Below are 16,978 nucleotides of genomic sequence, written 5' to 3' on the forward strand. Positions count from 1 at the left end.
GTCCTGAAATTTACAATTTATGTTCCCCTTGTTCCAAACCAGATTTGAAAAGAATGATAGTTATCAAGAAGAAGTTAAAAATGTCTATTGTTTACACATTTGATAACTGACCATTTTGGCCCCACCCCGATACCAAATCGCCTACCCCTGGGATCATCAAATTTACAATTTTGGTAAAGGACTACCTACTCTTTCTAAATATCTATTTACTTTCAATTTAATATCAATAGCACAAAAGATGTTATTTAAGTGTTTTACACATAAACACTATATAACAAGTTTGGCCCCGCTCTGGGGTCAGAACCCCTACCCCGGGGATCATGAAATTAAAAATGTTGGTAGAGGCCTTCCTGCTCTACATCTCTCTGCATTTAGTTTTTCTTACACGTGTGCAGTTCTAGAGAAGATTTTTGAAAATTGGTAAATTTTGGCCCCACCCCTAAGGCCCCAGGGGTGCAGGAATCTTGAAATTTACAATTTATGTTCCCCTTGTTCCAAATATGTTTCATACCAGATTTGAAAAGAATTGGAATGATAGTTATCAAGAAGTTAAAAATGTCTATTGTTCACACATTTGATAAGTGACCATTTTGGCCCCACCCCGATACCAAAATGACTACCCCTGGGATCATCAAATTTACAGCCCCCCCCCCCAGTGATCAGTCATCCAAAAACTTACTTTGTTAAACACCACTCTTATTCCACGCACAAGTACTCCGAAGTTGAAATATAAAATATGCTAGAGTTCCTCATTGACAATATCTTTGTGGTCTTTGGTGATCAGGTCTTCCAACAGTCTGTTGGAATTCCCATGGGCTCGAATTGTGCTCCTTTGTTAGCTGACCTGTTTCTATATTCATATGAAGCAGAATTTACCTGTGAGACCCCGTGTCACAGCAGGTGTAGCACGATAAAGATCCCTCTCTTCTCAAAGGCTGTAAGCACTGAGCACAGGCCTTAATTTTGCAGCCATTCACCAGCAATGGTGATGTCTCCATATGAGTGATATATTCTTCAGAAGGATGTTAAACAAGATACAATGAACTAATCTTTGATTTTCTTGTTATCTTTCCTTTTCGTTTGTTTGATTTGTTTTTTTAAAAAAAAAAAGTCATTTCTTTATTTTTTAACCCCCCTTTTTGTTTGTTATCTATCCATTCATGTTTCGTTTATTTGGTTTTTAAAATCAAAATAAAGGTATCATCTTGAAAATTTAGATATTATGCGCTCCGACCACACATTGGTGACAATGGACATCACCCCCCCCCCCCCTACACCAACATTCCACAGGAGAGAGTATTGAAGCTTGTAGGGAAGTCTGGGGCCATGCAGAGACCTACTGAATTGTTGGTGAAGCTGTGACAGAGTTCCATTGGTTACTACGTACCACTCTGTCTTGAAAGAAAATTCAGAAGCATATTCCCCTTCTTCATTACTAACCAAGGAATGACCGAGGTCTTCATCTACAATTTATTTACAGTTATCAAAATCCATGGAAAGAATCATTCCATCACTGGCTGTATTTTATCATATTCAACTCTGTGAGCCTTTTTCATTTATATAAAGATTTTGATTACAAGTCATTCACTACAAAGGCATGATTGAAAAATGTCAAGAGAATTTCACTGACTTGTACAACTTTTATTTTCTATAAATATAATGATTCAATAAATACATTCTGTGTTGTCTTCTTGTATGATCATGTCATTCCCTGGCGCCAGGAGGGAACAGCCCTGAAAACAGAAGACAAGCACTCATTACAGGGGAACATCGACATTACAGGAACAGCCCTGAAAACAGAAGACAAGCACTCATTACAGGGGAACATTGACTTTACAGGAACAGCCCTGAAAACAGAAAAAATACTCATTACAGGGGAACATCGATTTTACAGCTAGACAGAGTACAGTAGTGTTGTAAACTGTACACTAGTGTTGTAAACTTAACTGTACACTGGTGTTGTAAACTTAACTGCACACTGGTGTTGTAAACTTAATTGTACACTGGTGTTGTAAACTTAACTGTACACTGGTGTTGTAAACTTAACTGTACACTGGTGTTGTAAACTGTACACTGGTGTTGTAAACTTAACTGTACACTGGTGTTGTAAACTTAACTGTACACTGGTGTTGTAAACTGTACACTGGTGTTGTAAACTTAACTGTACGCTCATGTTACACTCTTGTTGTAAACTTAGCTGTACAGTCACATTATAAACTTAACTGTACACTGGTGTTGTAAACTTAACTCTACATTCGCATTGTAAACTGTACTGTACACTGGTGTTGCAAACTTAGCTGGGTGTTTAAGGCAAAAATGTCTTTTATGAATACAAAGAGTGGATCTTCTATTGGAGGGACTTCATGTTTTCTTTTATTCTCTAGTAATGTATATAACTACATTACAGTTTTTAAATTGAGGCAGGCTACTGACAAACAAGTTGATGTTACAGTGGTTTCAACCTATCATTGGGTCAAATGCTGTCTGATGTGTTTCATACCTATTATTAGGCCATTCTTGGCACACTGATTTTGATTATGGATTACTCCATTTACCTGATCAAGACATAGGGCTCAAGGCTGATGTGACTGGTCGACAGGGGATACTTACTCCTCCTAGGCACTTGATCCCACCTCTCGTGTGTCCAGGAGTCTGTTTGCCCAGCTTTCTATTTTGTATTGCTTATAGGAGTTATGAGATTGATTACTGTTTGTCATGTTCACCTTTCTTATAACAATACTGGTAAAGGCCTCGACAATAGTTATGAACCCAACCTCTCGATGTGCATGCAAAAATTATTGAGAAATGTTCTTCCACTTTTTTTTTAGCCCCTCTCCTATTAATTGTGTAACGTTAGTCCAAAAATCAAGTTCATCTACTACTAGTAAATGCTCAGGAAAAAGAAGATTGATAAATATTGCTCAACTTGGGGTTTGAATCCTTCTAATCATCACCAAGTCTATTGACTTAATGCTTAATGGAGAAATAAATTTTTATAGCTTTTCCAGATTGCCTTGGTCTGGGGTCTGAACCTTCAATTTGGAGGCCATAGATTATAAAATTTGGGTTGATGTATTCTTGATTTTTGGGGCATGGAATCCTGAAAGCTCTTGTACCTATGAGGCATGTGTAGTACTGGTCCTGACCCTGATGACCCCTTGTCCTTTAACCTAGATGTCCATCCTGCTGTTGGTTTTAACAATCTGTTGGGATCCCTATCCACCTCCACATCAACCTAGAAAACAACACATACTCTGAATGACGAGATTGCATGTGCAGAATTGATATGTTTGATAAAGAGGCTGAAGGTTGTCAATAACACCTCCTTAACATAACCGAGTTTCTACACGCACAGTTTGTTTGGTTAGTAGGTGGTTTTTTATTTACCTGCTCTTTCAATCTTTCTAATCGTTTCTGTTTTTCTAGTTTTTCATTTTCTTTTTCCTTCTCTTTTGCTAGTTTCTCTTCTAGTTTCTTCTGGTCCTGAACAGAAATAAAGGATATACTTAAAGTCTTGAACTTCAAATCTTCAATATTCCAAAGTCCAGTCCTAGATGTTGACATAGACCTTGAAATTTTGACCACATACATTGACCACATGTATGACCTTTGTGAAGTGTTTATACATCATTCCACATTCATATCATTTTAATGTTTTTTTCTGCAAGCAAACATTGATTGTCATCTGACTATGTTCTGTGAATTAGGGCATAATTCATAAGAGACTCAAGGGCCTAAAGGTCACCAGAGTCACAAAAAGCACATCCATTAGAAGATGTATAACAACTTCTAAACTCTGACAACTGCATAACCTATTTATGTGGTCAAAAAGGACATTTAAGACTTCTAAACTTTTTCCATTAAATACTATCTTGGCTTTGATGAACACTTATGATATTTGGGGGTTGGCGGGGTTGGGTTCATATAGATCTTGATTAGACACTGACCCCTGTCTATAAACTGGTGTATATCCAGGGGATGGTGGGGGTGGTGGGGCTTAGGGGGGATTGACATAGAAGTTGACTAGACACTGACCCTGTCTCTAAACCGGTGTATCTCCCGCGCAGATATCTGTTTCTGTCGTTCCTTGTCCTCCTGATCCCATGCTCTTTTCTGCTCCTCCAAAAATTGCTCCTCCTCCTTTCTCTCTTTCTTAAATATATCTACTTTCTGTCTCAGTTCAGCCTGAAAGAACACAAAATATCTCTATTTTCTGTTTCAGCTCAGTCTGTATGAAAGCATATCTCTACTTTCTGTTTCAGCTCAGCCGGTAAGAAAGCATAACATCTCTACTTTCTGTTTTAGCTCAGCCTGTAAAAACATGACAGAACTTTTACAGTGTCCCACATTACCGTAACATTGTTTATGGATTTCTTATTATAACACGGTCAAGTTCAAACCATGTGACTTCCTTATTATAACACAGTCACTTCCTGATTATGACAGTCATGTTCATATCATGTGACTTCCTTATTACAACACAATCATGTTCATACTATGTGACTTCCTTATTATAACACAATCACATTCATACCATGTGACTTCCTTATCACAACACAGTCACATTCATACCATGTGATTTCCTTATCATAACACAGTCACGTTCATACCATGTGACTTCCTTATAACAGTTACGTTCATACCATGTTACTTCCTTATTATAACACAGTCATGTTCATACCATGTGACTTCCTTATTATAACACAGTCACGTTCATACCATGTGACTTCCTTATTATAATACAGTCACGTTTATACCATTTGACTTCCTTATTATAACACAGTCACGTTCATACCATGTGACTTCCTTATTATAACACAGTCACGTTCATACCATTTGACTTCCTTATTATAACACAGTCATGTTCATACCATGTGACTTCCTTATAACACAGTCACGTTCATACCATGTGACTTCCTTATCATAACACAGTCATGTTTATACCATGTGACTTCCTTATTATAACACAGTCACGTTCATACCATTTGACTTCCTTATCATAACACAGTCATGTTCATACCATGTGACTAACTTATTATAACACAGTCATGTTTATACCATGTGACTTCCTTATTATAACACAGTCACGTTTATACCATGGGACTTCCTTATAACACAGTCATGTTCATACCATGTGACTTCCTTATTATAACACAGTCATGTTTATACCATGTGACTTCCTTATTATAACACAGTCACGTTCATACCATGTGACTTCCTTATAACAGTCACGTTCATACCATGTTACTTCCTTATCATAACACAGTCACGTTCATACCATGTGACTTCCTTATAACAGTCACGTTCATACCATGTTACTTCCTTATTATAACACAGTCATGTTCATACCATGTGACTTCCTTATTATAACACAGTCACGTTCATACCATGTGACTTCCTTATTATAATACAGTCACGTTTATACCATTTGACTTCCTTATTATAACACAGTCACGTTCATACCATGTGACTTCCTTATTATAACACAGTCACGTTCATACCATTTGACTTCCTTATTATAACACCGTCATGTTCATACCATGTGACTTCCTTATAACACAGTCATGTTCATACCATGTGACTTCCTTATCATAACACAGTCATGTTTATACCATGTGACTTCCTTATTATAACACAGTCACGTTCATACCATTTGACTTCCTTATCATAACACAGTCATGTTCATACCATGTGACTAACTTATTATAACACAGTCATGTTTATACCATGTGACTTCCTTATTATAACACAGTCATGTTTATACCATGTGACTTCCTTATTATAACACAGTCATGTTTATACCATGTGACTGACTGAAGACTGTATCTACTGTATAGCAGGTGGAAATTTTTGCGATTGATCCCTAAAAAACAGCAAATTTCCTCACATGAGCATTTGACCTAATTCACATGGTAAATTGCACACAAGGCTCATGCCAAATCATGTTAATTCTAACATGAGCAGCTCATGTGCATTTTGTGAGCAAATTTTGGTATGGGTAGATCTCAGGGCTGTAGCAGTGAGGGTTCTTCAACATGTCAACACCTGTCACCACACGGGTCCTCCGTTCTTAAGGTCATATCTAAAAGACCTTTGTCTCTCACATTAAATTGCCAAGCATTTGGCGAAGAAGCAATCACTACCTACGTTTAGTTTATAGATTTGCTGCGGCCATGGCTCTAGCGGGGCTCAGACTCCCAACCTCCTGGTTATGAAACATACACTCTAACCACTGAGTCTGTTATTGACATACTGTATATCAGGTTTTTTCTGCGTCATGTTTTTTCCTCGAATTAAAGCCTAAAACAGTATATCAAATTTACGCGAATCTAATTTTCACTATATCAAAGTCATAGCAAAAATATAATTCATGATTATCTAAACTTATGAAGGAGTTGGGGGAAAGGCCAGCATTAGTACGTATAACTCTTGATATTTTTATGCAAAAATTCAGTCAATGAAACAATTTACAGGATTTCTGAGTTACTGTCGCAATTATAATTAAACCTCAATTTGGATGATATTCCTGCTTTTCTGAATCCATTTCTGACAATTTCAGGTTTTGTTCGCATGTAATCAGAGCTTTGTCAGCCATTCACTCCAAGTGGTTTCATCCGGGTGAGAGATAAATCGGATTGAACCTCGTCAATTTCGGAAGACACGCTCAGCTGATCACACACAAGTGCTGCCTACTAGTTTTCAAAAACAATTTTGCACTTTTGTTTACACTCAAGTATGTTGTAAATATGTACAATTTGGCTGTATAGTAATGAAAATCGCTGTTCGTTAGCTATAATGGTACTTAAAGAAAATATTTATCGATAATCATTTTCAGTTTAAAACGGCCATCAACTACATGTATGTACCCTTACATGTATGAGTAGCTCAGGTATAATTATACATTGATTGAAGCGAAGAAGGTGGCCCATTTTATTAGCTTGTCCTTTATCAAATAAACACCGAGGCTTACATACCTGTTACCTGGCGTTGTCGGATACAGGGGGAAACAAAACACATTGAACACAAAACTTTCACTGTATACTATTACCTGTATGCTATTACAAAAACAAAACTTTGTATCAAATTTACTCTGATTTATTTTCTGCGATTCGGAAATCGTCGCGAACAAAGTGGAAATTAGATACACACGGAAAAAACCTGATATACGGTAATCATTCGATACTACATGTACATTCAGCTCTGACCGGTCATAATAGCTGTGTGGTTAGGGTGATCGCTTAGCAACCAGGAGGTCCAGGAAATGAGTCTTGATCCCTGTGCTCAGGGGCCCGTTTTACAAAACAACTTACGACAAAGTCGCAAGTCTTAAATTTTATTACACAGTTATTACTTTAAATGAATGAAGTAAAACTTTTCTGAGGCTTAATTTTCAACAATTTTTTAAAAAATATTTTGCATTTGTAGTGAATGATCTAACAATAAACTGGAAAATTCCAGTATGTAAAGTTGGTCGTAAGTTCTTTTGTAAAATGCACCCTAGACTTCCTAAGATGTTTAACATATGTTACCATAGCGACTCTCCTTCCCCAAGCATGTGACATTACAAATGAAATTTCAGTGTCTTTCATATGGAAGTTTCGTTGTCATGATACAAAATGCTTGCTGCTACGACCTTGAGCTCTCTGTATACGTCAAATTTTGTGGTATTTCACCTGAAGCTGGTGACATCTCTAAATGTGTGAAAATTGTAGTAAAATAATCCATTAATCCAGGCCCTTCTCATCACCTGATATAAGTCAGAACTACCTTCTCTTTCAACTCTGTTTGTATAGGATGAAAGGATAAAATGTAGGTGTTCACAAATTTACATATTATAGGAAACGTTCTCTTTCTTGTCACACTATGCAGTCACAAGTACCTTCTCTTTCTTTCTCTCTTCTTCTCTCTTTGCTTTGTCCAATGCTTCTCGTAGTTTTCGTTCCTCTGCTTGTGCCCTCTCCAACTCTTTTTGCACCTGAAATTCAAAATATAAATATTTCTCACCTGCTTATAGCTAGCTTGTCTTATGAAAAAGTGAAGATTGCGAACAGTGATCAATCTTATAAATCCTATAAAATACAAAATTGAGAGTAAGATGAACACGGACCTCTGGAAAAACCAGAGGTGGAAACAGGTGCCTACAAGGAGAAAGCACCCCCTGTTGACCCATCACAATCTGTAGTTAAAATCAGTATGTAAACAACAGTCTAACAATTAGTATGAAACACATCAGAAAGCATTTGACCCAATGATTGCATGGTTGTATTGGCAAACTAGATGGCTATAACGACCATAGAATTTGTGAAATGCTGATTTTAAACGAGACTGTTGAAACCCCTGTAACATGAACTTATTTGTCTGTAGTCTGCCTCATTTTAAAAATTTCAAAGTATTGAGCTAACTAGGTATAGGTTATAAGTATTTGAAAACATTCTGCTATCCACTCGAGTTTTTTTTTTTTTACATACCTTCCAAGCATTCAGTTGACTAAATCTCTGTCTTTTCTCCTCTTCTAACTGCTCTTTTAACCTTTGTTGTTTTTGTTCTTCTTTCTGTTGTTGCTCTGCAAGCTCCGACTCCACTTTACTCAGCACTTCCTCTTTCTCGCCCTAATTAAAATATTGTCATTGTTGTATAATATCGTATTAAATGGAAAAAAAAATCTAACTAATTTGTATTTCCGATTTTCAATGGAGAGAGATAAACAGGTATTCAATGTTCCAGAAATGTATACCTCCTTTCTATCTCTCCATTTCCGAATGCTCTCTTTCTTTCTCTCATTCATGGATAAATATGTCTGATACCACTCTTCATGATCGCGGATCTCCTCCTCTGTCTTGGTTGGTATGGCAACAAGTGCATGTCTTATGAAAATAGTTTTCCCCTGAAATTTTTAATGGTGCACACCTCATAAGACAGTAACCATTACTACAGTTTTAAAGAAAATGTTCTTTTGATCCACTGTGGTGAAGAAAATATACCTTATATCTATTCCGTGGTAAAGAAAATATACCTTATATCTATTCCGTGGTGAAGAAAATATACCTTATATCTATTCCTGAACTTGAGGAACGTCCCGTGATCATATTCATCCCAACCACCTCGAGTTCCTCCAGTTTCTTCCAAAAATTTCTGTAATACACATATGTCATTCTTGATGCCTAGATGTTAAAAAGGATAAAATCCGCCGTTCAAACATTTTTTCAAGAATAGTTTCTGATAATGTCCAATGATGTGTGTTAATCTCGGTAGAAACACCCTCAAGATTTCAACCACTCTTCAGAACATCTATTGCCACAGACAGTTCATAAAATGTAGACATTAGTTTACGGCAGAATATGTCTTCACTTAAAATTCTTCCCAGTGAGTATTTGCTTTCGGCAATTCCTCAATAAAAGAAGTCGCTAATAGAAATGTGGTTTGCAGCATAGCACCACCATGAAACTGATGCTATACAAATGTGTAGCATTGAATTATAGATTGATTGTATTCTCATTCGAGAATTTTTACCTCATATGGAGACGTCACCAATACCATTGCCAGTGAAGTTTAAAATTTAGGCCTATGCTCGGCGCTTATGGCCTTTGAGAAGGGAGGGATCTTTATCGTGCCACACTTGCTGTGACACGGGACCTCGTTTTTTTGTGGTCTCATCCTAAAGACCACCCCATCTAGTTGTCTCTTACGACAAGCAAAGGGTACTGAGGACTTATTCTAACCCAGATCCCCACTGGACCTTTAGTATTGGAAATTGTAGCATTGGAAATAAAGAACTCTTTACTCCTACAAACCTCAAAGGCAGCCACTTGTGGTGGAAGGTCCTTGGTGATGTCTCTGGCGCTGGCTAAAGGAGCTGCAGGTGCCTTTTTACTTTTGCCATCTGACTTTTCAGACAGTTGACTCCAGGCATCAAACTTTCTCTCCAGGGCCTGAATTTCCTGAGACGTTACTCGCTCATCTCTAATCAATTCTTCATAGCTTTAAACAATTTATACAGAAATATAGATACATGTATACAGAGTAAATGTGAATGCTTATTAAAACTGAAAAATATTTAAAAATGTGGTATAAAATATATAAAATGTTGACTATGTATTTTCAGAGATTTTTTTCTATCTATACCTTATTTGCTTAAAACTGAACAAATCTTTCATAACTTTTAGAAATCTAATTCTCTTCTTTAAACAATTTATACAGAAATATAGATACATGTATACAGAGTAAATGTGAATGCTTATTAAAACTGAAAAATATTTAAAAATGTGGTATAAAATATATAAAATGTTGACTATGTATTTTCAGAGATTTTTTCCATCTATACCTTATTTGCTTAAAACTGAACAAATCTTTCATAACTTTTAGAAATCTAATTCTCTTCTTTCGAAATAATATTTAATATTCTCCAATTTATCTCTCTCTATAGATACAGTTAAACTTCGGTATCTAAAACACTGATATCTCAAATTCTCAAATATCATGAATATGTTGAAGTGATTCAGAAGTCCCGACCACTTATTCTTTAAGTATTTTACCCTCGATATCTAGAAGTTTTTTTCAGTCCCATTGAGTTCGAGATAGCGAGGTTTGACTGTATCTACAAAACAACGCAAGTAAACTTCTGACCGCTTCCGCTGACTTTCTTTGAAGCTGTTAATGGTGCCTTCTATTTCCTCCATAATCACTTTCAATTTCTCTACAACTAGTTCATCAAATATATTTGTTTGTTAGATAATCAGAAATTATGCATGGAAAACTTCAACATCCAATGTCTAAAGCATGTATATTTCATACTGAGAATATTTCACGTGTCTGTGATGATATGCAATGGGTAATACATAAAATGTTACAGGTCTACCTAACTCTTCTATACAGGCCAAAGGGTTTTGGTTTGCTTCACTTTGAGGGGAGCAATGTGGAATGAAAACGTTGGCCTGTAAAGATCCAAAAATATACATCAAACTTACCTTAATTCAGAGTCTGATAGGATTTAATGTTACATCAAACTTACCTTCAGAGCCCGATAGGATTTAATGTTACATCAATCTTACCTTCAGAACCTGATAGGATTTAATGTTACATCAATCTTACCTTCAGAGTCTGATAGGATTTAATGTTACATAAATCTTACCTTCAGAACCTGATAGGATTTAATGTTATATACATCAAACTTACCTTCAGAACCTGATAGGATTTAATGTTACATCAAACTTACCCTCAGAGCCTGATAGGATTTAATGTTACATCAAACAACTTACCTTCAGAGCCTGATAGGATTTAATGTTACATCAATCTTACCTTCAGAGTCTGATAGGATTTAATGTTACATAAATCTTACCTTCAGAACCTGATAGGATTTAATGTTACATCAATCTTACCTTCAGAACCTGATAGGATTTAATGTTACATCAAACTTACCCTCAGAGCCTGATAGGATTTAATGTTACATCAAACTTACCTTCAGAGTCTAATAGGATTTAATGTTACATCAAACTTACCTTCAGAGTCTGATAGGATGTAATGTTACATCAAACTTACCCTCAGAGCCTGATAGGATTTAATGTTACATCAATCTTACCTTCAGAGTCTGATAGGATTTAATGTTACATAAATCTTACCTTCAGAACCTGATAGGATTTAATGTTACATCAATCTTACCTTCAGAACCTGATAGGATTTAATGTTACATCAAACTTACCCTCAGAGCCTGATAGGATTTAATGTTACATCAAACTTACCTTCAGAGTCTAATAGGATTTAATGTTACATCAAACTTACCTTCAGAGTCTGATAGGATTTAATGTTACATCAAACTTATCTTCAGAGTCTAATAGGATTTAATGTTACATCAAACTTACCTTCAGAGTCTGATAGGATTTAACGTTACATCAAACTTATCTTCAGAGCCTGATAGGATTTAATGTTACATCAAACTTACCTTCAGAGTCTGATAGGATTTAATGTTACATACATCAAACTTACCTTCAGAGTCTGATAGGATTTAACGTTACATCAAACTTATCCCCAGAGTCTAATAGGATTTAATGTTACATCAAACTTACCTTCAGAGTCTGATAGGATTTAATGTTACATACATCAAACTTACCTTCAGAGCCTGATAGGATTTAATGTTACATCAAACTTATCCCCAGAGTCTAATAGGATTTAATGTTACATCAAACTTACCTTCAGAGTCTGATAGGATTTAATGTTACATACATCAAACTTACCTTCAGAGTCTGATAGGATATAATGTTACATCAAACTTACCTTCAGAGTCTGATAGGATTTAATGTTACATCAAACTTACCTTCAGAGTCTGATAGGATTTAATGTTACATACATCAAACTTACCTTCAGAGTCTGATAGGATTTAATGTTACATCAAACTTATCCCCAGAGTCTAATAGGATTTAATGTTACATCAAACTTACCTTCAGAGTCTGATAGGATTTAATGTTACATACATCAAACTTACCTTCAGAGCCTGATAGGATTTAATGTTACATCAAACTTATCCCCAGAGTCTAATAGGATTTAATGTTACATCAAACTTACCTTCAGAGTCTGATAGGATTTAATGTTACATACATCAAACTTACCTTCAGAGTCTGATAGGATATAATGTTACATCAAACTTACCTTCAGAGTCTGATAGGATTTAATGTTACATCAAACTTACCTTCAGAGTCTGATAGGATTTAATATTACATCAAACTTACCTTCAGAGTCTGATAGGATTTAATGTTACCTTTGATAAGAGGGTAACTTACATTTGGGGTCTGCACATGATCTAATTTTACCTTTGATAACTAACACTTTGGACCTGTATATGATGTGATATTATCTTTGGTAACTAACACTTTGGACCTGTAATGTGATGCAATATTATCGTTAACATGAAGATAACTTACATTCTGGTGTGGGTTTCACGTCTTTCAATTCCTTATGAAATCGTTTGACCATGTGACTGATCTTCTCCAGTTGTTGACTGACTTTGACTTCTGTTAAAATGAAGAAATATTAATTCACTCAATACATCATAATAAATTTTTCTAATAAAATGAATGTTTTTCATAAAAATGAAACTTTACTGAATAATTCATGATTAACTGGAATTGTCCTAATGGGACTAATACCCCCCCCCCCCCCCCCCCCCCGGCTCATTATTTGAAATATATTGTATTGCTGAAGACTAGAAAGAGACAAGTTACAACATTATTCATATTTCACCTGAATACAAGTTACAAAATACACTAAATTTCTTTGACCTCAATACTGTGGAATCATTAGAATTCGTGGTGGCTCAATTTTCGTGGAATTCGTGGGTACCCCTCACCCTTGAATTTACATCTTCAACAAATAAAAACAACTACTTACATTCCAGAGTTATCTTTCTTACAAAAAATATATAGATCCACGAAATTACGTCCCCATTAACCCGTAAAATTCAGCAATCCACGAAAATTGACCCCCACGAATTTAAATGATTCTACATGCAGTACTTGTCAATAATCATGGTGTAATAAATATATACGGGGTGAAAATTTTCAAAGAAACCTATGCACTAGCCTCTAAGAAATCATATCTGCAGAGATGGGCAGACAGACACAGTGATTACATTATACCCTCTCCTAAACTTATGCAGTAGTCTCTATGAGACAGCATGTCATTACAAAATCTCAAACAAAATGACTATGTCCATAAAGTTAAAGAAACACCTCTAAAACGAAAGAAAATAATAATTGTCCAATCATGACAAATATATGAGATGCATGTCTTTATATCATGAATAACTTTCAGAAAAAGCAATGGGTTAGTTTTTAAGAATATGTCCTGACAAAATCATGTTTACAAACAGACTTGGTGTCTGAGAATACATCCTGACAAAATCATGTTTACAGATAGACGTCTCTTAGAACATGTCCTGACAAAATCATGTTTACAGACAGACATCTCTTAGAACACACGTCCTAACAAAATCATGTTTACAGATAGATGTCTCTTAGAACACGTCCTGACAAAATCATGTTTACAGACAGAGAACTGGACATAATGCTTCCATTGTATCCTCTCCTTAAAACTTACACAGTCATATCTGTGAAAGAACACTACAAAATCTAAAACTAAATGATGAAAGTCTGTAAAATTTAGAACAAAAATATCCTTAACTTCAAAATCTCCATCAAAATAGCACAACTTCCTAATCCATAAAAGACATACACAGACTTTAAATCATATTTTGTTCATTGGTGTTAAAGATATGCTCCAGACAAATTATGTCTATGGACGGACAGATGGACAAGGCAAGTCCAGTCCCCCTAACTTCATTTGCAGAGGCTATAACAATCCATGGTGGGGACATGTTTTCTGTTACTGAACTAAGTTTTATTGGTTCTAGGCATAACATGTACAAAAGTCTCAAGTCTTTACTGGGCTCGCTCACGTTCTGATTTAAGGTCTGATTTCATTTTGGAATCCACTTCCTCCAGAACGCTGAAGTCGTGTTGGAACTCATTTCTCTTGCTGTACAGATGTGTCGCTTTCTCCCGCTCTAAAGCTACCACCCTGCAGGTAACAAAATTTTGTCTCAGAAAAATAGCTATTTAAAAAATTCTTCAAATGCTTCGATTTAAACCTTCATTTATTAAATTATGTGCGTTAAATTTGAAACACAAAAGATAATGACAGCAACCATATAATTTACTTACTGCACACTCAATTTCCGAAGCTCTCTGAGAATTTCACCTTTTTTTGCTTTGTCCATTTTGTTTTTCCATGCCAAGACATTTTTCTCTCTTTCATCATTCTAAAACAAACAGATGACTAGCATGCCAGATAAGCAGAATTTTTTTAATGTTGGCATTATTAGTGAAAATGTTGAGATCGCTAGAATTGAATATCGCTATTCCACATCGGAGGTAATAGCTATTTTTCTTCGAATTATAGTCACTACAATTAACTTGCGTTAAATATATATACTCATAATTTATGGACAAATTGCTAGATCTGTGTCTTGCTAAAAATACCACTTATATGGTATATAATACCTATACCTATACCATGTACAAAGTGTTCTCTAGTGACTGGCCAGACAATTGATCTACATGCATGCTAGGAAGTCCTTGGTCCGAAATATCTGACGTTTTCCTGGCTTTTTTATACTTTTTTTTCCGCAGTCCCATGGGGATCCGGGTTAAAATAGGTCCTCAGTACCCCGTGCTTGTCAAAAGAGGTGACTAAATGGGGTGGTCCTTCAGATGAGACAGCAAAAAAAAAAATAATAATAATAATAAAAAAACTAGACCCCGTGTCACGTACAGCACGTGTGGCACAATAAAGATCCCTCCCTGTTCAAAGACCATAAGTGCTAAGCATAGGTGAAAATTTTGCAGCTCTTTACCGGCAATGGTAACGTCTCCACACGAGTGAAAAATTCTCGAGAGGGATGTTAAACAATACACAATTCAATCACATGTTATGTGCAAAAAAGTATGTGCTCAAATCTTTTGTAACAAGGGCAATAACTCTATCTGTTTTGCTGTGCAGTATGTTATTTCTAGACTTGCAATCACTATCTGAGACCTACTTGTTTTGTGTAGTCTATGTTATAAACAGCAAAGTCCTGTAGTAAAATAGATTTATAGTTTGAATATTATAACACATACTCATATAGGCTAATGTATTCTCAAAATCAATTCATTGTTTACAATTATTGCTTTGATTACTTTCAGTAATCCTATGAAGATGAAGAAAGCTAAATGATATAAATCATTAACTTAATAAACATCTGGACATATGTATAAATGAATTCTTTCAAGCTATCCCTGGGCAGATGGTAGTACAGAGTGTAGAAAAAAAGACCCAAAAATTAGCGAGCACAGCGGCTTGTGAAGCAAGCTCTACTGGTAAGATGTGTATAAAATAGAATTATTAATGTTTAAACAAAGTACAAATAAAGGCTTTGCAGGCTGTAACATTTGCATACTGTGTGACAAGACCTCCGATAACTATGATGACAAAGGAACTAATTACAACATCACAATGCACTGCTTACATCAACTACATTATATTTCCCATGAGTGGCGATCAGACCGGGTTTGATTGCCAGTGGCCAAATACCTCAGTTGGTAGAGCACCTTACTCAAGATTCAGGGGACCCCCTTCAAATCTCGGTCCGGTCTGTAGCATTTTCTCCCTCCCTGTTAATTTTGGTGCCATTTATCAGCCCCTGAAACTGACACGTGAAAACGCCTGCCAGGGAATATAGATCCTGGGTTGATGTCTTCAAGTGTGAAGACATAATTTACGGATGGGAATGTAGCTGTCGAACAGGTTTGGTCATTAGTAGCCAGAGAACTCGTTAGAGCACCTGACTAAAGATTCATGGGACCCAGGTTTAAATCCTAGTCTGGTCCATTGCATATCTTCCTTACTGTTACAAATGAATAGGCAGATCAAATGTTGTAAGATGTTTTTACAGAGTTCTGTCAATACACTCTCGGATAACTTTGGAATTTTCTGATTCTACCTGCCTGTTATAGATAAATTTATTCATATATTGATATAAAAGTATACACTGACTGCACTCGTAATCATGGTAACACAGGCACTTGTTTCATAGACACATGTTATCAAATGGCATAGCTAATGAAGTTTATGAAATAAGCGCCTGTGCACCATAAACATATCCAAATACATGCATTTAAAGTAAATTTCGTCACTCTGTCTAAACATGACATTCAGATCTTAAGAAAGCATACACAGTAGATGCCTTCAATGAATGACAGCACAATGAAACAATAAGATATTCTCTACAAATTATTGTCACACTCTCACCTCCTTCACATTTGACGCCATGTTGTAAACAAATAGTTTCCATCATACTGTGCAATATCATATTCGTATACTTTTCGAACAGAATTTGAAATTTGATGAAAAATAAATCTTTGCTAAAATATTATGAATTCCTTTGAAATAT

The 16,978-nt window shown here is 35.8% G+C and overlaps 1 protein-coding gene across 2 annotated transcripts; it reads right to left on the reverse strand.

Annotated features, from left to right (window-relative positions):
* Positions 1-1,444: 1,444 nt before the first annotated feature.
* Positions 1,445-16,896, reverse strand: LOC125651470 (coiled-coil domain-containing protein 112-like). Of its 2 annotated transcripts, XM_048880092.2 has the most exons (15): positions 16,837-16,872; positions 14,709-14,806; positions 14,444-14,565; positions 12,912-13,001; positions 10,624-10,699; positions 9,792-9,978; positions 9,046-9,132; positions 8,735-8,884; positions 8,469-8,609; positions 7,880-7,975; positions 4,036-4,185; positions 3,388-3,483; positions 3,117-3,235; positions 1,676-1,733; positions 1,445-1,463 (listed from the first exon to the last, which is right to left on the reverse strand). In XM_048880092.2, exons 1-14 carry the CDS (start codon positions 16,855-16,857, stop codon positions 1,700-1,702), a joined length of 1,467 nt encoding a protein of 488 aa, XP_048736049.2. In that variant the 5' UTR covers positions 16,858-16,872; the 3' UTR covers positions 1,445-1,463; positions 1,676-1,699. The 2 variants fall into 2 exon arrangements, with proteins under 2 accessions (XP_048736049.2, XP_048736048.2); XM_048880091.2 differs by lacking the exon at positions 1,445-1,463 and having other exon boundaries at positions 1,627-1,733; positions 16,837-16,896.
* Between the last annotated feature and the right edge of the window lie 82 nt (positions 16,897-16,978).

This window comes from Ostrea edulis, chromosome 5 (genome assembly GCF_947568905.1).
Source record: "Ostrea edulis chromosome 5, xbOstEdul1.1, whole genome shotgun sequence".
Taxonomy (NCBI): Eukaryota; Metazoa; Mollusca; class Bivalvia; order Ostreida; family Ostreidae; genus Ostrea; species Ostrea edulis.